General features: G+C 35.0%; 1 protein-coding gene across 4 annotated transcripts in view; it reads right to left on the reverse strand.

Annotated features, from left to right (window-relative positions):
• Positions 1-2,675: 2,675 nt before the first annotated feature.
• LOC106876021 (uncharacterized) overlaps positions 2,676-22,701 on the reverse strand; it is a 72,826-nt gene continuing 52,800 nt past the window's right edge. For 3 of the 4 annotated variants that reach the window (XM_052968385.1, XM_014924393.2, XM_014924395.2), the window contains exons 3-7: positions 14,334-14,429; positions 13,550-13,766; positions 4,972-5,308; positions 3,778-3,864; positions 2,676-3,663 (exon numbers count right to left, since the gene is read on the reverse strand). In XM_052968385.1, coding sequence (XP_052824345.1) covers positions 2,696-3,663; positions 3,778-3,864; positions 4,972-5,308; positions 13,550-13,766; positions 14,334-14,429 — 1,705 coding nt within the window. In that variant the 3' untranslated portion in view covers positions 2,676-2,695. The remainder of the gene's footprint in view (positions 3,664-3,777; positions 3,865-4,971; positions 5,309-13,549; positions 13,767-14,333; positions 14,430-22,701) is intronic. The other variant, XM_014924394.2, reaches the window with a different exon arrangement.

A 22,701-nucleotide genomic window follows, 5' to 3' on the forward strand; every position in this document is an offset into this window, starting at 1 on the left:
TATATATATATATATATATATATATATATATATATATACCTGTTGTTTGTTGCAAAGGCATGAATATATTTAAGCTATTTAACTAGAGCTGCCAAATTTCACTTAATAAATACGTCAGCGGAAGTAAGAATAGTACTTTCATTGGCCCATCTGTACATTGAATCGAATCCATGTTTTAAAGACATTCCACACAACCACCTAGAAACACAAATGCTCATTTTCAGCATAGCAGCTTATGTTAAGTGCCTTGCTTTTATAACTATCAGACAAGTAACTATGTGTTCAGTGTTTTATTTTATGATGCTGTGTCCGTAATCAAAACACTCAAATCTCAAATGGTTTAATCTAGCCATAAATAGGTTCCATGTGATAGGAACATGCTACTGTAAGCAGTAGAAGCATTGCTAAATTTAACTCCTTAGGACCTGAGGAAATCTAGTTCTTCACAAAAGATCAGAGTTTCTCAGGCTTCTTGCAGAATCTAACTGGATTCTAGTTCTAATTCCATACTTTATGTGATGGCTGGTGTGCAATAAACCATTTAAAATTGAATTTAAATGCAACCATCATCTTTGGATATCTTCACGAAAGAAGAAATCTTTCAAAGTAGTAATGTTAAAGTATACAGAAAATATACTGCTCTATAAATATTTAACAAACCCTATAATAAGATTAATTATAGGAGAATTGTTCTTTTTTCAGTTATGCTGTAAAATGATCAAGATGCTTAATTCACAACAGCTGTGTTCACCTTAATATGAAAACATGCATGATTCTGACTAAATCCAAAATACTTGAGATTGAACAAACTGAAACTGTGATCCACTAGATACCATTAATTTTTTCTTCTAATTCCAGACAAAGGCAAAATAGTGTTACATAATACTTATTTTCATATAGTAGAAAAAACAAAAAGAAAAAAATTAATGCTATTCTTTAAGTTTCATGTTGCCAAATTGTATTCTCTTATGGATTTTTAGCAAACAATTTTAAGTAATGGTTACTGAATTATGTGATAGCAATGGTAAAATATGGTGAACATCTGATTTTACATATACATGATGAAATATCAAATACTGTTAGGAAATTCATATGTACACATATAATATATAAAGAAAAGCAAGCAAGGGTTGGCGACAGGAAGAGTAAGCTGTAGAATCCTACTGCTTCACATTAGTCTCCATCCAACTCAGGCTTGCAAGGAAAAATAGACATTAAATGAACAAATACACACATAACTGTTCTCTCTCTCTCTGTGTGTGTGTGTGTGTGTATGTGTAAAAACAAGGCACCTGAAATAGTACATAAATTAAACTGTTTTGATACTGTATGAGACTTCATTACTATTAAAAGAAGTCTGGACAGTAAATTAACAATTGTCATAACCAAAGAAGTAACGAGACAAGAAAAAAAAAATAATAAAGAAGTCTTTGGTGATGTCAGTGTAGAAAAGAGAAATATGTAAGAAATAAACTATTCTGATATGTAGATGGTTTATATTCATCTTACCAAAATCAACTTAGGTTGTTTCTTTTGCTTTTTAAGTTGAACATGAGCAAATTAATTATTGAAGCAATTCTTTTTTATAGCCAGATCCCTCTTATCACCACACAAAAAAAAAAAAAGAAAAAACAATAATAATAGTAATAATGGTTTCAAATTTTGCCACAAGGGCACCCATTTTGGGGATGGGATGAGTCGATTACATTGACCCTAGTGTTTCACTGGTACTTAATTTACTGACCCCGAAAGGATGGAAGGCAAAGTTGACCTTGGCAGAATTTGAACTCAGAATGTAGCAGCAGATGAAATACTGCAAAGCATTTTGCCCATGTGCTAATGATTCTGCCAGCTCACCACCTTAATAATAATAATCATCAACCAAAGAATGGATGACATCAATATTCAGTGAGGTTGCCTGATGTCAGCACGGAACTATCTTGCCTCCAGTGTACTGCATGGAGCTTTTTTACAACCACAGCATCTAAGATGGTAACTACAAATGGCTAGAGTATAACATATATCCATATTATACTTCTTACAATGACACAAGCACAGTACTTGTAGGAAGAAATATAATTAATTGAACAAACCCCAGCATGTTATTGAAACTAATGAGATATCATATATTTAGATATATTAATTTGCCACTACACATAAATGTAATTTGAATTAATGAATCTTAAATTAATTAAAAAAAAGAAAAAGGAATATTTTTATTTTCACGCAAGCTATTCATCTTATTCATAACCACACGCGCACACACACACACACACACACACAGAGTGGTTGGCATTAGGAAGGGCATCCAGCTGCAAAAACTTTGCCAGTTCAGATTGAGACTGGTGCAGCCTTCTGGCTCACCAGTCCTCAGTCAAACCGTCTAACCCATGCCAGCATGGAAAGTGGACGTTAAACGACGATGACGATGATGATGATGACTCCCAAGTGAAAACTCAATCAGTCAAAATTATATGTCTTAACGATCAAAGTAACGACAAGTTGAATGCTTTCACCTGAAAGCCACTGTAATTACCGTAAATTTACAATAAAAACATTTAGGAACCCTAACTGTTATAAATTTACTATCATTCAGAGACTGATAAAGGGAAGGTGAGGGTCCAAATAGAGTAAGAAATTGAACAGGGGTCAGGATAAAATAAAAACACAGCAAGATTAGTATAGAATTTTATTGTTAGACAATAGTCTCCTCCAAACACTCATCTTCCAAGTCAGCATCGTAAGTTTCATCCAAGTCATCGTCAGTTCCATGAAGTAAAAAAAATGGTTCAGCATCAGGCTCCAAATAATCGAGATCAACCGGGTTGTAGCCAGGTTCTACATTGTCCAACCAGTTCTGCACGCGTTGCAAGCAATCTTCTTCATACACTTGCTCTTCTGTGAGTGATGTGGAATGTCTACGGTCACGCAGATTGGGGTGTAACATTTGCCAGTGGGTCGGGAAATTGGGAGCAGAAGCTGGAGATCGTAGCGCTGCACGATCAACAGCAGGAGCAGACTCCAAATCTGAGATGCTTTCATTTGTATTTCCAGGGGTTAGGGGTATGATGATGTGATGAGTGGGCGGTTGCAGGCGATGCATTGATTCTGTACTGCACACTTTGTCACCAATATTGGTGTTGGTAGCATGTGGAGAGGTGAGTGGTTCACACTCAGTGCCATTATGGCTTTCCCAAGGAGGAGGTAAAGAAACCTGCTGTGATTCTTGTTCAGCAGCAGAATGAGCTGGCAAGAAAGAAGGACTTTTAGCTGCTTCTTCTTCATGACTCTGTTTGTTTGGGAAAACTGAAAAGATAGAAGGTCTAGCTAGATTGTTTTGACCCATAGTCAGAGTATCCTCAGGTGATAGGTATGGTGAACCAGTCTCTTTAAGGCGATGATATAGGAGGTTGTTCACCCAAGATGGAAACTCAGCAGCCTGAGGTTCATCTTCACCAACGTTCATAACCAACCTACCAGCCAGAGGTTCTCGGACTGACTGTCGTTTCCATGGTAAACTAGTTTCAGCCAAAGTTTGAAGTGTTTCTTCTTCACCCTGTTCAGGGTTTACCTCTGTAACTTTTTCAGAACACCTCCATGGTAAAGTTTTCTCAGCAATAGTTTCTCCAGCCACAACAGGAGACGGTGAGAAACACCTCTCTTCTGCAATAGAATAATTAATATTATTATTACTACTAGCTTTATTAGAGTTTTAAAATTAATAAATTAAATACAGGCAATAAAATTAGCAGCCAAAATAAATAGTAACATATTTACCAGGAAGCGGAGGCTTGTAGCGAAAACCTAAAGAATCTTTGGTATATTCCATGTCATTTTCAGCATTTTCACAGGATTTTGTTGAAACTAAAAAAAAAAAAAACCAACTTACTAATAAATCATGTAAGTTTAAAATGAAGCACACAATAGTTAAGATAAACATGGGTATTTCATGTGAGTTTGGGGGCTTTAAGAATGATACATGAACCAAGTTGACAAAAGAGAGGTTTAAGAATGGCTGTTCATGGAAATGTTCATATAACAATCTGTAGAAGATTGAGAAGAAATATCTCACCAGTTATACTCTTGTCAGATCTCTATATATTATGCTCTTCATTAACTTCTCTTCCCTATTTACTATGAGCAGCTTTCCTATTAAGGCATGGTATTTGATTTGATCTGTTCCTATTCAAATTCTCCAGTCACCCTTTTATTTCATTACCTCTCTTTCATCTCACTAACACTACTTCTTGTCCACTTCATACTATCACTACCTTTTGTAATAATCACTCCACCTTAGTAAACCCTTCATTGACATCTACCACTTTCACTCAATACAGCCCATCTCTATAGCTATCCCTCACTCACTCTCTTTTACCATCACCCAACCTTATGGCCATCCCATCACACAGCTCATATTTTTCTATTCAATTTCTTTATCATCAATCAATACATAGCTAATACTGTTTCTCTCTCATTTCTCTCTCTCTCACTCCTATCACATTCACACATGCAACACTCACTTCCTCCTCAATCATCACTTGTTCAGTTACATTTAAAAGAACAGAGATAATGCAGAGCAAAGGGAACAAGAACTCTCTAGTTTTGCAGGGGACAAGACAATCTTTAATGCATCCAAGGCACTCTGTAAAGAGATTGGTGTTAAGAGGAGCAACAAGATGTAGAAACTGTGCCAAAATAGGACACAGAAGAGGGTTGGTGATAGGGAGGGCATCTGATCATAGAAAATCTGCCTCAATAAACTCCATCTAACCCATGCAAGCATGGAAAAGCAGACATTAAAACAATGATGCTTTAATCACATGAGCAAAAGCAAAGAAACCAATTATATGATTTTAAGAATAAAGATATTCTAGTGTTATCATTTAAACTAAATATGGAACTAGACCATCATAGCCCTAATAAACAGCAAAATGACTATAGATTTCACACATCTCATGCAACAATACTTACTGTTCAGCTGTTCCCATTTTTCTCCCTCCTCACCAGAAACTTCAGCAGAGCAGTTCTGAAGCTGTTTGGGAGTTGCGAGGAGGTAGTTCCTGGGAACATCATCTGTTTCATCGTTCAGGTTCTTCAAAAATTTCTCAGTTTGGCCAGCTTCGGAGGATTCTACAACTGCCTGCTGAGTGATAATTCTGTCTTCTTCAATTTCAACTTCCTCTCTGCCATCATCTTTACAAGGGGAATGATTAGAACACAACTTTTCTAGTTGTGTACAAAGTTCCTGGTGAAAAATTGCATAATTTGACTGCCTTGAAGCAGCAGAGTTCTTTTGAAGCTTGGACCACTGAAAGCACAAATGAAAAGAAAAGAAAAAAAAAATGAAACAATATCATTACTAAAATTATTAGTCAGAGAAACATTAAAATATATCAATAAAGTATGATACATCCATTTTGAAAAACAAATTAATAAAGAGAAATAAAACAGTGTATGCATACATACACTCATTTTGAGGCTGTGTGAATCAATGCAACTAAATAGCAAAGAGCTGAATCATCAACTGATTCAAAATAAATATAAACCCTACATCATATAGACTACTCATTCCTTTGTTTCTACATAAAAAACACTATATTTCAAAATGTGAAATAACTTTGAATTACTCATCATCATCATCGTTTAACGTCCGCTTTCCATGCTAGCATGGGTTGGACGATTTGACTGAGGACTGGTGAAACCGGATGGCAACACCAGGCTCCAGTCTGATTTGGCAGAGTTTCTACAGCTGGATGCCCTTCCTAACGCCAACCACTCAGAGAGTGTAGTGGGTGCTTTTACGTTAGGGTGTGGCACTTTTTCACGCAGCTATCCTCCTCCATTCTCACCACATGTCCATACCAGCGCAATCGTCTCTCTTGCACGCCACAACTGATGCTTCTAATGTTCAGCTTTTCTCTCAAGATACTTACACTCTGACGGGTATTCACATTGACATTACACATCCAACGGAGCATACTGGCTTCATTCCTTGCGAGCTTACGTATGTCCTCAGCAGTTACAGCCCATGTTTCACTGCCATGTAGCATGGTTGTTCGTACGCATGCGTCATACAGTCTGCCTTTTACTCTGAGTGAGAGTCCCTTTGTCGCCAGCAGGGGTAAGAGCTCTCTAAACTTTGCCCAGGCTATTCTTATTCTAGCAGCTACACTTTCAGCGCACCCACCCCCACTACTAACTTGGTCGCCCAGATAGCGGAAGCTATCGACTACCTCAGTATTAATAAATTAATTATTAACAAGTAGATATAATAAACATCCACCAATAGATGTAAACAGCATAAACCTATAATAATAGACTGAACAAAGCAATTAGTCAGATAAGAAAATTACTGTAATTCACAGAAAAAATAAACTGATAAATGTCAGAAATAAAAACAAAATGAATATTGCTGCAGTTACTAATCTAATTTTGTTACTTCTTAGGTAATCTATTACAGATACCAACTTTAATTATAATACTGAATGGTACTTTTTGAAACAAAAAGACAACTGAAAAGTGCATCAGTTGCACATTAAGATTAAATCAGATGTACCTGCTCTATAAGAGAGTATAGCTTTCCTTTAAATTCTAACATTCCATTTAGGATTATCCAAAGAACCAACTGTGAAGCTTCTGCATGTTTTGATTTATATAGACATGTACATGTTGGTTACACAGTGAAATATTTGTACGATAACCTCCATGTTTATAGCAAAGAACTTTTTCCTTGATCTGTGACTTAATTGTGGAAGGATTATATTTTAATGTTACTATAATGTAAAAGTTTCAAAGTAACTGCCGATAATATACACAATATATTTATGTAAATATCTTTTGAAAGATAATAAGCATAATTGCATGTACACTTTCAAAATTACAAATGCAATTTTATGAAAAAGTGTTTAAAATCCAAATATTATGAAAACAATTATTGCTGAAGAAAAACAATAAAACTATATTTCAGTTATAAAGCTCATTAAAAATGTATAACACTTGTAACAATAATAGGCTGGGATAAAACATTCACTGTGAGAAAACCGCTTCCTTTGAGATATTTGAAGACAGTTAATGATAATCAGAAGGTGCACAAGTTATGCATTACTAGGGAATCACTCCTATGGTCAAGAAAATTATTTTAATGTTAAGTAAGCTTTAGTTTGTACAACACAGACATATTAATGCAAAACAGAATGTAAATTTGTTGAAAATATATATCATACAATCACCACTTTACAGAACTATTTGAATATTAATGTAGGTATTTTATATTATGGTAGATGAAATAATTTTTATGTATGTGATTTAATTTCAAAGAAATTTATTTGCCTATCTTATATCAAAATATCCAAATGTCTTTACTATTACTTGACAATAATACAAAGAATATACCAGAAAATCTATCAGCATAGATAATAGACAAAACTTTATATAAAGAGGGAAAGTTCTATGATGAACATTGGCTGAACATATAGTGGTAACGATAAGTGTAATAAAAATTTATGGACCCAACTGAAAATGATAAAGCAAAAATTATACAACTCTGGATTTTATCTATAAAAAACAGTTTTATAGCATTTTATTGTTGTGCCCGAGAAAAGTACAGCCAAATGGAACAAAACCATGCACCTTAGGCTGAAAAGAGTTAACAGGGATAATATGGCACATATGAAATGTTAACTGTTAGAGGATAGTGAAACATTGCATGGCTTTCATCAGTGTTGAAGTTGACAATTTATACAAAATAGAAAGTTATATTTGCAGTACTAGAGGGGAAGAAATTGCAAAACTGAGCCTGTAATGGCAGATTATAACTCAAGGAAGATATCTTCTGATACCATTAATTGACTCGTGCATCACTCCAAATAGAGCTATAACCCAGTGGAGAAAAAATTGGTATGTAGTAGTCAATAGTTGGTCAGAATCCCAAATACAAAAGTAATTCCCTAATGGACTGGCAGAAAGTCAGAAAGGATAAAGATGAAATGGTTAAAAGAGCTAATTTTATCATGTACTGCTTGACAGTAGTAAAAAAGATCTGAACTTAAAGGATAACTTAAGTTATGAACATTTTGACAAAAGTCCATTGGTGACAAGAAGCAGAAACACAGTAATGACTCGCCATATCACGGTTTACCTATCGTGCCCTCAGTACATCACATATTGTTCTGGCTAATATATGTGAATTTATATCGCAGCTCCTCAGTATATCGTAGGTTTCTGCAGCTGATAGGTATTTATATTTTTTTAGATAATTATTTCTGTGACAAAATAAGTATTTTCACACCTAAAAATTAATAAATTAACCCTTTCATTACCAACCCTTGTTCTGAATACAAATGTCTTGTTTTCATAAGTTTTCAATTAAAATCTTCCACCAAACCTAAATCACAATTTATGTTCCTAACACTAGCTGAATGATAACCAAGATATTTTACTAAATTCTTTGTTATATTTAAAGTAACACAGAGCATCTCAAAATAAATACAGTAATGAAAGGGTTAATAAATAAAAATACAGTACAGTACGTAGTGTACTGTACCATAGATGAGTAAACAAAAAAATGCACATACTGTATGGAAAACGAAACTTGGGAGGCAAATGTGTTTTGCATTTATAATAAAATAAATATATACAAGTTATAAAAATAATAAAAAATATACAGTACTCTTTCTACTTCATGGATTTTCACCTATCGCGGTGGAGTTTGGAACATAACACCTTCAATAGTCGAGGGATTACTGTATAACAAATTTTATGTTGATTTCTCTATGTTGATATTGAAACAGAAGGGCAACTAAGTAGGGAAAATATTGTTTTGGTAGCAGAACAGCTGAAGATGTGTTTGGTAGTGCATTGTTTGCTTTCTTATCTATCTTGTGACAATTTCAGAGAGTGACTAAAGACTATTAGCTTACCTAAGTATTCTCCCATCTTTTGAAGCCAATTTTTAAAATTATTTTTATCATTTTGTATAGGGATGTTGTATTTATCGGGAAAGTATTTAAGATGAAACATTTACAATACTTGAAAGAGTGAGGGATTAATTGAACACATGGAGAATTATATTTGTTGTATATTGAGAGATTTAATGATGTTAAACTTAAAACTTGTTAAGAGTAATCTGCATTAAAGTGCTAATAAACTGACATATTGAACAGGAAAGCTTGAGAGTAATGATGATGATGTAAAGTCCAGAGAGATGGATAAAGCATGTTACAATAAGTGAAAAGCTAAATTTGAGTGCTTGAGAATTGATTAGGTATATGAGGAGTCTGGTATGAGCAGGTATATTTCTTTAGAGTAGGAAAAGTTTCATTTGGTTTGTGAGTGGAATGAGATAACCCAAGAAAGAATAATAGGCTTTAAAGTCTCAGAACAGAATTAACATGGCATGGCTATAAGCATTGATGTGGCTGTATGGTAAGAAGTTTCTCTCCCAATCACATGGTTTCAGGCTCAGTCCCACTGTGTAACAACTTGGGCAAGTATCTTTTACTACAACCCCGGACCAACCAAAGCCTTGAGTGGATTTGGAAGATGAAAACTTAAAGAAGCCCATCATATCTCTCTTTATACATATATACACACACATACATTTATAGTGTATGTACTGATGTATATTGTGTGTGTGTGCGCATGTGTTTGAGAGAGAGAAAGTGCATGTATGTTTGTGTCTCCTTGCGTTGATATTGTGCAATAATTATAAAATGAATATCACAGTTATACAAACAGTGTCATTCATTCCCAATATTCTGCAGGAACATGTCTGGCCATGGAGAAATATTACCTTCCTTGGAAACAGGTGAGGTTAGGCAACAAAAAGGGTATCCAACTGTAGAAAATCTGCCTCAATAGACCCTATCCAATCCATGCAAGTATGGAATAATAGGACATTAAAATGAAGATGATGAAAGAAAATCACTGGTTAATGTCCATAATGTAGATGCAATTTGGAAAGTTCAGTGATAAAGGAATACAAGTAGATAGAAAAATAATCTTCCAGCAACAGTAACTGGGAATATTATTTTCTACATCTATTTATGTTATCTATGTGGAACATAACATCAGACTCCAAATTTGGGTTGCATGTCATGCGGAGAGTGTCATTTAGTCCCAGGTCACTGCTGATCCTACTGTGACCATCCCACCTTTTAGTATATCTAAGATCACACTGTACAATGTCGTCTTCCTTTTTTAAACTAGTATGGGATTTGAGGAAAAATTAGCTGCTATTACTAACAGGACAAACAACCACAAAGAAGCTCCTTAGCTCGTGTGGAGAATCTAGATGGGATAAGAGAGGTATATGGTGAAGAAAGTGTGAAAGGTTTTCTTTTATTCTGCCTTCCTCATACACATCTTTCAGCAAAAGAGATTACGAGTAGTAATTACCCAATGTTCATTGCAAGGAAACGATATTTTCTTGCAGTTTCTTCATGAAAAATTAAAAATATTAGAACTCATATCTAACATATCAAATCTTTCAAAAAAGAAAAAAAAAAAAGCCTTGTCCAGTTAGTATTTTCTTTTTCTTCCTCAAATACACTTAAACTTTTATATTAAGTCTTCCAACTGACGATGTAATATATAAAGTCAATAGCAGAACGGTCGGTAAAATGGATCCTGCCAATTTGTTGCAAAATAACATTCATTGGTAAATTAAATAAATTCATAACTCATTAAATTAACACGTAAATGACCCTGTTTCATTTGGAGAATTAGGGTATACATGTAACTGTGTAAATGTGTGAGACAAGTCTCGACTTTTGATTTACAGTACTGTCCATCCAATGGGCTTTGATACAGTTTCCATCTAAACACAGTTTCCATCTTAGACACTTGCTAAAGATACCATGCTGTGGGATTGAACCAAGAACTTAATTGTAAAACAAACTTCTCAACCATTAACCATACCTACGTCCACAATAGTCCTGTATACTAAATGAGAAGCTGTGTTGTTGTCATCCTTGCCCACTACAGAAACTTGGACTTTGGTGTATTCCAGTCAGTTGGTGACCCCTTGGCTTTGTATAAATTTCTATTGCATAATAAAATTTGTACCTACAGACAGAAACATACACAGATGATGTGTTGGAGCAGCTGCAGTAATATTTGCTGTATACAGAAATGTATACAGCAAATATTTCCTGCAAACTAATGGTGGGATACAATGTAATGTTGATGCTGACAGGCAGGAATTGAACTTGGTCATTAATTAATGAAATTAATTACTGCTCAGTGTGTTACTATCAGTGCCACCCTTACAGACTGGCTAATAATATCATAGTAAATAGTATTAAAATAATAGTAATAATAATGATTTCAAATTTTGGCACAAGGCCAGTATTTTCAGAGAGTGAGGGTTAATTGCGTGATTAAATGGTTTATGATTTAAGTTTGCATGCTTTCGAAATAACAAAGGATTGAAGTTAAACATAGTTTCATATTATATATTTGAGAGGATTAATAAAGTTGGTTGATTAGTTATCATTAGTCATGTTCATACATCTTGCAAGAAGCAAATCAATTCTCTAAACGCTTTCCCAGCACAGTATAGCAAGTGAGCTTGCAAGTTAATAATCTAATGGATCAATGATTATAATATCAATTTTTAAAAAACAATAACATGATAAACAGTTTTGTAACAGAATTGTTTCAGTTAAATTAAACCTAGAGACTTTACCTCAACATGAACATGTATTAAGGTGGCATGTAGTTATTTCCATGCACGTTTATGAATCTTCAGCTGACCTTTACATCTGTAAACAGATTTAGGTATTTAATAGAAGAGAGTGTAATTATGGAGGATACTATCAGCAATAGATAATGACATTTCTAGAGTGCTGTCAATTCATCTTAAATTAAAATAGAGAAAAATGTCCATGATAAATTGAAAAAAAAAAATATGAGGAAGGGAGGGAGGAAGGAGGAGTGACAGTGCAGAACACAAAAGCAAGTGAGAACAAATAAAAGAGAAGTAAATGAGAGTGAGAAGGGGAGAGGGAGAGAGGGAAACAAGAAAAATGAAGAGAGGAGATAAGGAAGATGAGAAAAAGGGAGGGAAAGCAGTGAGAGAGAGAGATAAGGAGAAGAAAAGTGAAACAGAGAGTAACGGACAGAAAGTAAAATAAAGAGTGAGAAAGTGAGTGAAACAGAGAATGAATGAGAGAAAGACAGAGAGCAAGAAAGGAACAGAAAAAAAGAAAGATCAAATTCCAATACTAAATGAACAAGCACAGTTAAAACAAGATTTCAACATAAAGTTCATTTTCTGACATTGAGCAAGTGAACTTACCCATGCAGGACATATATAACGTAGAGGTCCAAATGAACACATTAAATAAGCTAGTAGTTAAATGATGATGCACTGGTCAGCAGTAGCAAGAGCTGGACAGCAACTTTTAGTAAACAAAAGTGATAATCATCACTAACGGACACTTTAACCATTTGTTGTATATACTGTATACTGACTGCTAGCAGTGAAGATGACAGATGTAGTCTTCAAACACTTCACGCATTTAGCAGCAGCTAGAGCACTTAGATATGTACTGAAATTAGTTGTAGTAGGCAGATGGCCCAAGGCCAAGCTTATATAGCCTCCTTCACAGAAGCAGTAGGAGGAGAAATAAAATCTTCAACTGGTTATATAAATGATAGAGCATTGAGAATAGATGTTTCATAGTTTATTGACTACACAGCTTTCAGACAATGACAAATAATAAAGCAAGTACATATTACATATGACTGGAAAACAGACTTGTCTGTGTGCAGTTCTATTTCACTTATGCTGCTGGGACTGAACATAAATTTTTATTAAGGAAAAAATAAATGGACACTATATAAAACATTCAGGCATATATTACAATGTTTTCTGGAAGCATGCAATATCATTTATTGATCATATGGTGCTAAGTACATATGTAGTATTTTTAAAAATTAGTCTGAGGAGAAGGAGGAATTTCATTAGAAATATGGGAATATACATGAAAGAGATTAGAGCTTTGACTCACAGGTTAGAGAAAAGGCAAAAATAAAGTGTGAAGAAAATTCCAGACAGATGGTGGTTCTAGCAAATAAATGGAAGGGATCATGATGTGTACTTCTTTTAAGTAATAAGTGTGGAAGAGTGGTGTATGAAACTGGCAGGATGTTTGATGTATCAATGTTTGGTGTAAACATAATCAATGATAATTATGTGTAATTAAAAATAAAAGCTTTGGCATAGATTATAGACAATTAATTGATACCAATCAGTCCAACATGTTTCCTGATATTAGAACAGCTGTACAATCCTTTAGTACTAAGGTGATATATATATATAAACACTGAATAAATTCCTGATACAAATTAAAATTGTCTTTTCTTTCTAGAGTGTTTCAAAAAGTGCTTGTAACCTGAGAAACACCAACATTATAATCTCCATGTTGTTATCCTCAAGACAAAGAGTGATCTATAATAATCCACTTGCTAACTAATATGTAAAACATAATCAGTAAACTCAGTTTCTGTGTAGATTCTAAGTAATGAGAAGTAATACATTTCTTACCTTGTGTCGTGGGTGATAGGAATTGTGATCTAAGATATGATGGATGCGACAATCATCTTCAAACTTAGTACCTTCTGTGCAAGAGGTTGAACCACAGCAAGCTCCAATAGCTGAGGATGAAGTTAAGTGACTACTGTCTTCTTCATCTGAGTGATCATCAAATATAACACCAGAGTCCTCCCCACAACACCTTTCTTGGTCTACATTAGATGGTAACCTAAGAAAAGAAAATAATTGCTTTCAAACTTAGAGATATGCAAGTGCACTTACAAATTCATTTTTTACTATAATGGGAATATTAAAAAGCACAGAGAATGGAGAAGTTGCAGAAAGTTGAAAAAAGTTTTAAATGTTTACTACCAGCAAGGAGTAAACAAAAAAAAACAAAACATTTTAGTGATGAGGATGCTGAAATTTAATAGTGTTAGTTTTATTACACAAAATGGTTTAAAAAAAAAATCTTTATTGTAAAGAAGTCTAAGTACTCAACTCAGAATACAAAAGATAACCAAATTATTCACTAAGTTAAATGTCATTACCAATACACACACCTTACCTAACTATCAGATGGCACTAAAAGTTGACAAAAGGATTCAAAACTCCATCTCTTAAAGAAGAGACAGAGTTCCATTAAGATGGCAGCAGTGAAGCGTATGAATAATTTTGATTATAAGTAACACTGTTGCTTGAAAAAAGACTAGTGGGAAATAAGACCAATGACTGCAAATATATTGAGTGACGGATACATAGAGAGCAGAAGGTGAAGGTTAAGAAGTACATTTACCTTGGAAAGCAACTATCTACAAGAAACATCATAGAAGAAGAAACCAACTGCTGTATCAATCTAAGTTGGCGAACATTGGAAAGGCTCAGGTGTCTCCTAAAAAAAAACATAATAAAAATCAAAAAAATCCGAGCTATCTGAACATACTATATAAATTACTGTGGAGAACAAACAGCTGACTACTATAAATTTCCTTGCCACACCATCTCTTCAAAAACATGAAAGTTCTAAAACAATAATTCTAAAAATTACATAAGCCTTTATCAATGAAATATATGGGAACAATTTTCATCTAAAATGATGTTTATTATAAAATATTTAACAATATATCTAATAAGCAAAACAATAGAATACAGTTTGAAACCATCTCCACTGCATGACATCAGTGGCTTATGTCTTTACAACAGCTGCAAGTTGACCAATGCCTTGTGAGTAGACAGAATCTTTAAGAAGCTCATTGTGTGCACATGTGTAGACTCCTTTTCTTGTGACATATACACACTGATTAAAAACAGAGTTACTGAACACAGTGTCATTTGTTTATAGACTTCAATGAAAATATGTCTGGTTATTGAGCTGTTTGCTGTTCAGAGAGTGAGGGTAAATACTATCTTGCTTGGAAACAAGTGAGAGTTGACAAGGAAGAACATTTGGCCATAGAAAATCTTCCACAAGATTGATCTAACCAATGTCAGTATAGGAAAGTAGAAGTTAAAACAATGATCATTTCTTATTTCAACAAAACTCAAATTAAAGGATGATAATCTCTATGTTTCCACCAGAACTTTCTATTTGGACAAGACACTCAGTAGGCACCATTGGCAGAAATAGCTCAACCTTTTAGGTAGTATAGTATGACATGATTGAATGTTTTCTTTTTTAACTTACAAGAAAAAATTACTACATTGTAACCACTATACGAGACTCTCAAATTGACAGGATTGTCAGAATTCAATGTCTTTACAAATATCTTCAATAGTAACAAGTAGTTATAGAGAAGAAAAGTAACCCGAATTTGATAAATTAGCCATACACTAAATCAATTTTTAAGGTGAATAATTTTCTGAAACTAGCAAAGAGATTGTGACTCATTTATTTTTATAATTTGTATATATTTATTTTATTATAAATACAAAACACCACCACAGAGAAATCAACATAAGCTTAAATAATAAACCGCAATAGGTGAACAGCAATATGATGAAGTATTACTGTGTGTGTGTATATATATATATATATATATATATATATATACACACACACACACACACACACACACACAATGACTTCTCTTTATAGACTAATGCAATGTTACTGCACAGCTCAATGAAATATGTTCAGGTTTGAATTCAACATTTTCTTTTACAAAATTAAAACTATACAACCCTACTAACATATATTTCATTACAGCCTGCATTAAGTGTTGTAAGAGAAACTTTGCTACCAACTAAATCTGCAGTCCCCCATGGATAAGACAGTTGACAGGAAGTGGCCAGGTGGAAGACTACCCCAAGTTACTGTATCTGTTTTGGTAAAAACCCTGTCAAAACAGACTCAGTAGCTTGGGGTAGTCTTCTACCTGGCTGGCTCCTGCCAACCGTCCTACCCATGCTTGCATGGAAAACGGATGCTGAATGATGATGATGATGATGATATAAATATTTAGGCATGTTTTTCCCCACAAAGATAAGGTGAAAAGGTGGCCAACAAATTCATGCAATTTGACTGACCTGCAACATATTTTATGATCATGTCCATCTCAAAGCAAATACTATGAGAACAGAATGAAATGTTTTGCTAGCTGTGTGTGAGTGTGTGTAATCATTTAAGACTGCATGTCTAAAAAAACAAGTGTTTGAAGATACTTGAGGAATATATTACCTACTGTACACAACCTAACAAAGCTATAATATAAAAGCACTTATTCTTATATGTATCATTTCTCTAAAATGTATTTGGCATTTGATATTTACTTAGGGAAAGGAGAGAGAGCGTTTTATAGCTTATTAAAACATTTGTATGGTCCAAAGTTAAAAATTCATAAACATGTTTATATTAGAGAGTGGAATAAACTATTATATATACATAAAGAAATTAACATTACTCAACTTGCTCTCTTTTAGTTATAAATTATAAAATCTACATTCTGTAAGTATTTTGAATAAATTGTTTATTTTGGCAGCAGTCTTCATAAAACACTGCTGTATGCCCAAGGTTGCCCATATGTGATTTGAAGAACAGAAACTTGATCAACTTTCTTTTATATATGATTAACCATTTAAAATTAACTTTTTTGATCAATGAACTTTGTAGTTCCCACTGTTGATCCATAGGATTTTACTGAGCCTTTAGACAGTGTTATTTACCCTTGGGATCCTATATCACTTGGGAAGGCATGAGCTAGAGTGAAAAGGAAGGAGAGTATTGGAGTTACTGGGTGAGATTTGCTAGTTGATATTGTATTAGAGGGATACTCTTTTACTTGTTTCAGTCATTTGACTGCGGTCATGCTGGGGCACCGCCTTTAGTCGAGCAAATCGACCCCAGGACTTATTCTTTGCAAGCCTAGTACTTATTCTATCAGTCTCTTTTTGCCGAACCGCTAAGTTACGGGGACGTAAACACACCACCATCGGTTGTCAAGCGAAGTTAGGGGGACAAATACAGACACACAAACATATACACACACACACATATATATATATACATATATACGACGGGCTTCTTTCAGTTTCCGTCTACCAAATCCACTCACAAGGCTTTGGTCAGCCCAAGGCTATAGTAGAAGACACTTGCCCAAGGTGCCACGCAGTGAGACTGAACCCAGAACCATGTGGTTGGTAAGCAAGCTACTTACCACACAGCCACTCCAGCACCTAAAAAAAATACTGTGCCCCAAAAATTATAGTTTCTAAATGTTGACACAAAGTACAATAAGTAGACTTTTCACAAGTTATCAATATGACTCTTCTAACATTTAACTGAACTCAATACACAAGACAATTTGCAATATAATTCTCTCAATATATATTAAATCAAGAATCTGCAGGGAGAAGAATGAGTAATGTTGTGAAAGAGCAAATCTAGAAAAACAATTTCCTAGTACTCAAGAAGCAAAACATAATAATCACACAAACTCATAAGCAGTAACAATGATCTTTAACTTTTAAAACCTTCCATTAAAATCTCATGTCCCAAACACCAGCTTAATAATAACAGTGTGTTTCAACAGAAATATGGTAACAAAAGGGTTAAGTCTATTGAATCAATTCAGTTTCTCACTGATCTGTTTTTCTTGTTTATTTATCAATCCCAGAGAGATGACAACAAGCAAAGACAAGATTGGTGGGATTTCAATAACATCAACCTTTAATCTTAGCCAAAAGGTCAAGTAGCTATACCAAAAAAATTATAGTTTCTAAATGTTGACACAAAATGACAAATTTACAAAGCAAAGACAATGTAGCTTGAACAAACTCCAACGCACAAGTGGGTCTTATTTTATTGGTTCTGGAGTAATGGAAAACATTCTAATTTAACTGAATATTTTATCTATTTCTGCCATTTAATGATGTCAACAAGCCACACATTTGACTGAACACCAGCACTTTACCAATATTTGAACTTAGAATATAGAGAAGGATGAAACTGTTGAACATCGTAAGACACTTTCTCAAAGCTCTGCTAATTTGGCCACTCTACTACCCCTGCCTGTAATAAGTATTATTTTCTAAATTGGCACAAGAGAACAGACTTTCTTGAGCAGAAATGTGAATGAAATGAAGTCAATCACTGATGACCACTATTGAAAAAAAATAAATAAATAAAACATCAGTAATACAGTGTTTCCACACACTTATTTCAGGTTTATTTAGGTATAAGCTTGCTGCTTGTTTAAGAAGCTCACTTTTTAACCATGTGCCACACAGTGGCACCTTGTGCAAGTGACTTCTACTCTACCCCATGCTGACTAAAACCTTGTGAGTGGATTTGGTAGGCAGAAACTGAAAGAAACCCATCATATGCATGTATACATACATAGGTGTGTGTATTTGTGTGTACCCTTGTCTTGATATCATGAGATGGCTGTAAATGAGCATCAACGTCATACAAGTGATGCTGTTCATTTCCAGTCTTCTGTGGAAAATATCACCTTACCTGGACACAGGTGAGGGTTGGCAACAGGAAGAGCAACTTGCTGTAGAAGAATCTGCCTCAAATCGTCTGATGCATACGAGTGTGGAAATGTGAATGTTAATAGTGATATTTCATGTTTAGTTCAGCATTTATTTTTCCATTCTAGAATGAGGAAGATGATTTAGGAAAATTTTGACTCAAATTATTAGGTCAATTTCCTTCATTGAACACTAAATTCCGCTTGCGAAGACCTGTTGAGGCAATCGAAATCGAACTAAATTTGACGACTGGCACCCATGCCAATGTTGCCGCCTTCATTGTACATGAAACTCAGCTTGTGAAGACCTGTTGGGGCAAGTGAAAGCGAAATTGTGATGGCACCTGTGCCCAGCGGCGCCTTCCTGGCACTTGTGCCAGTGGCACGTGTAAAGACATTCGAGCGAAATCGTTGCCAGTGCTGCTGGACTGGCTCCTGTGCAGGTGGCACTTAAAATACACCATTTTGAGCGTGGCCGTTGCCAGTACCACCTGACTGGCTTTCGTGCCGGTGGCACGTAAAAGCACCCACTACACTCTCGTTGGCGTTAGGAAAGGCATCCAGCTGTAGAAACTCTGCCAAATCAGATTGGAGCGTGGTGCAGCCTTCTGGCTTGCCAGTCCTCAGTCAAATCGTCCAACCCATGCTAGCATGGAAAGCGGACGTTAAACGATGATGATGATGAATTTCCAATTTATACTTTACATCTGAATTCATTCTATTATTAGGTTTTGTTATGAGATTCCACAGCAAGTAGCAAGCATTGTCACGAAATTTTTTCCAGACTTCATGACTATTCATCCCTTAAAAAAACCCTCATTTTTTAGGAAAGGCATCCTGCTGTAGAAACCAAACCAAAACAGACTATGAAACCTGGTGCTTTCCTTTCGAAAGTCCTAAGTTACTCTGGTGATTGAAAAAAAAAAAAAAAGAAAATGAGGAATATGTATCATATATATGATACATGGACGATAGGAAAGTATGTGAATCACATGTGATACACAGGACGGGACAGGCAAAGGGTTAAATTTCGAATGACTATCTCTGCTAATTAATCCCCCAAATAATCCAGTTAGAAGGTTACTTAAAAAACAAAAAAAGTTGTAAATCACTGCTTATATTTCAGGAATAGGCAGAGTGAGGCAAGCAGAGTAGAGCAAGTGAACCTTGAACAAATAAGCTATAGCAAAGTTTGATACCAGTGAACATATTTCAAATTATCACAGCTGCAATAACTATAAATAGCAGACTGCTTGGTTTTATATACAATCATATCTGTCACACTCGCACTCATTATCCACATTGCTAGACTCTCCTCCACTCCAGTTCATCTAATCCTTAGTTTTTTTTTTTTTGTTTGTTTTTTCATCGAATACTAAATCCAGACTACATAACAAAAGCGTATCCAACCAAGTTCAGGAGTCCCACCTTGTCTATAGAGGTCAAAATGAACAATATCAAATGACAACCCCAAAAAAGATAAAGAAAAAATATCAAAATGTTTGATAAGCCCTGTTTTTAAATTTGACTGCTATACTTAATAATCATACATTATCATTTATCTGTGTTTCTCTTGGCAAGTAAAAATTATAAGGTAGTCTCACAGAGAGAGAGAGAGAGTGAGAGGAAGAGAGAGAGAGAGAGGGAGAGGAAGGGAGGAGGCGCTGCTGAGACTAAGACAGCCTTCGTGTCGTCAGTGTTTTGGATAGAACAGGAAATAAATAACAGATTAAAAGGAAAAAAAGCTGCTACTAATAGAGAAACAGACATGAGCTTTCTCTGTTTCTCTCTCTGGCATTTGCATAAAGAAAAACCACAAAAATACTGAGCCGCTGTGAACAGGGATGCTTAACAACTCATCACCTAGTATACTAACATTTTTGATCAATATATATATATATATATATATACATATATATATATATATTTCTTTCAACTGTTTTATCTACAGCTTTTTATTTATCAACTACCAATAAACCTTAGGCATTAAGCTAAGCTTACTCAAAACATTATGTACCAACAGTATTAAGAAATACCGAACCATCTCAAACAACAAGACAATATTAAAATATAAATAAATACCCACCCCACCTCTCCGGGCACGTGAAAAATCCAATGTTAGTATTTTGTGCAACAGAGGAGAATTATGAAACAACTCTTAAAGCGACGAACAGAACAATAACCTATACTCTAATGATTCAATCATTTAATAAAAGCAACAGGAAATATATCAGTGATAAAACCTATCAGATTTGCTACTAATTTAAGGTGAAACACTAGGACTTTAGCATACAAAGAAACGTCATTCAATTAGGAAGTCAAACTACTAACTACTCTTCTAGGAAGGCACAAAAAAAAAAAAGAAAAGAAAAAACAGCTATAGGTACTGCGTCACATTACTAAATCAATGAACGCATATTTATATAAGTAAAAATTTCTGGTTAACTCCGTTGGAAATTTAAAGATGTATAACTACGTATATAAAAATTACCTACAGGAAGTACAGACATAAAATGACATGTGGTAATTTAATTTGAGCTCTACCTTCCCTAGTCCAAAAATAACACTTGTGGGGCGGGTCGATAAAACAAAGTGTAGTACATAATATATACTGGTCATCAGACTCCAATGACCAACACATAAACCAACCCACTCCGGCTTCACCAGCCTACTTAAACGCCAACACACTGTCTGACTAATAGAAAACAGCTACGTCAGAGATACATTGAAAATACTTCAACAAGAACGAAATGTAAACAAACACGACAATCACGAAAAGCTAACCTTCAACCACAACTGAAGTACTTTGGCTTGAAACAACAATAATGCAAGGGCCTGGAAAGCATTTAGGACAATACAAGACAAAGGGTTGGGGATGATAACCACGACCACCACCACGACCACCATCCCCTGCTTAGAATGCGATTGGCTGAAAGACACTTCAAATCAATCCTTCAAAGTTTTTAAATGGTGTGGGAGTTGATTTCCTCTTGTAACAACAGCTTCATCTTCATGCACACACACACACACACACACACTGCAACGGGGTAAATGATAGAGAAGGCATCTTACTGGGAGGAGGGAAGACAAAATGGGACATATGACGGGGACATGCACATTGCAAAGGTAAAACTACTGAGGAAAGGTTGGGACTCTGAATAACTGATAGGAGGGGCAGCACTTGAGTCCTGCCGCAGAAAACCTCCCTCAGATTCAAGTGACTTGATGAAAAAACATAAGCTTGGCTGTGTGGTAGGAAGCTTGTTTCTCAACCACATGGTTCCGTGGCAGTGTAGGCAAATGTCTTCTACTGCAGCCTTGGGCCGACCAAAGCCTTGTGAGTGGATTTGGTAGACGGAAACTGAAGGAAGCCTGTCGTATGTATATATATATATGTATATATATATATATATATATATAATTTGCATATGTCTGTGTTTGTTCCTCCACCATTGCTTGACAACTGATGTTGGTGTGTTAAGGTCCCTGTAACTTAGCGGTTTGGCTAAGGAGACCGATAGAATAAGTACTAGGCTCACAAAGAATAAATCCAGGTTTCGATTTGCTTAACTAAAAGTGGTGCTCCAGCATGGCTGCAGTCAAATGACAAATGAAAGAATAACTTGTTCAAGCTGGGAAGTACACAATAGGAAGGATATTTAGTCAGAAAAACCATATCAAGCAAAAATAAATATATAAACACAAGATGTCAAACAAAAAGTACGCCAGTGCTTTTTTGCTTGTGTGCTAGCTGTTGAGATGTTTTGAAGGTGTTCAACCCATATCATCATGAAAAACAAAAGACCTTCAGAAAAAATAACAGGTGTGAATGTGTGTGTGCCTGTGAGAAAACGTGCACACGTAACTAAAACAAATTCATACTTTTTAGACTATACACTATATAAAGACACCTTTATGTTATATACAACCATTCACTAACGTAGCCAGAGTGTGTGCCGCTCGGCGTGGACCTTCTGTTTGCTGCTCCCGGACACCACGAAAAACACATTGTCTACAGCTCACCTACCTAGCTACGCTAATGCAACCACCCACTAACAAATATTTACATACAGCACAACATTCAGACTGTTGTGCGTCATACGCACCTACCAACTACATATTTTACACACATACTATAAAATCCTGTACGACAAGGGATACTTTTCAAAACAACCCAAGACAACAAAGTGTTAG

The sequence above is a fragment of the Octopus bimaculoides genome, chromosome 1, assembly GCF_001194135.2.
Source record: "Octopus bimaculoides isolate UCB-OBI-ISO-001 chromosome 1, ASM119413v2, whole genome shotgun sequence".
Classification (NCBI taxonomy): Eukaryota; Metazoa; Mollusca; class Cephalopoda; order Octopoda; family Octopodidae; genus Octopus; species Octopus bimaculoides.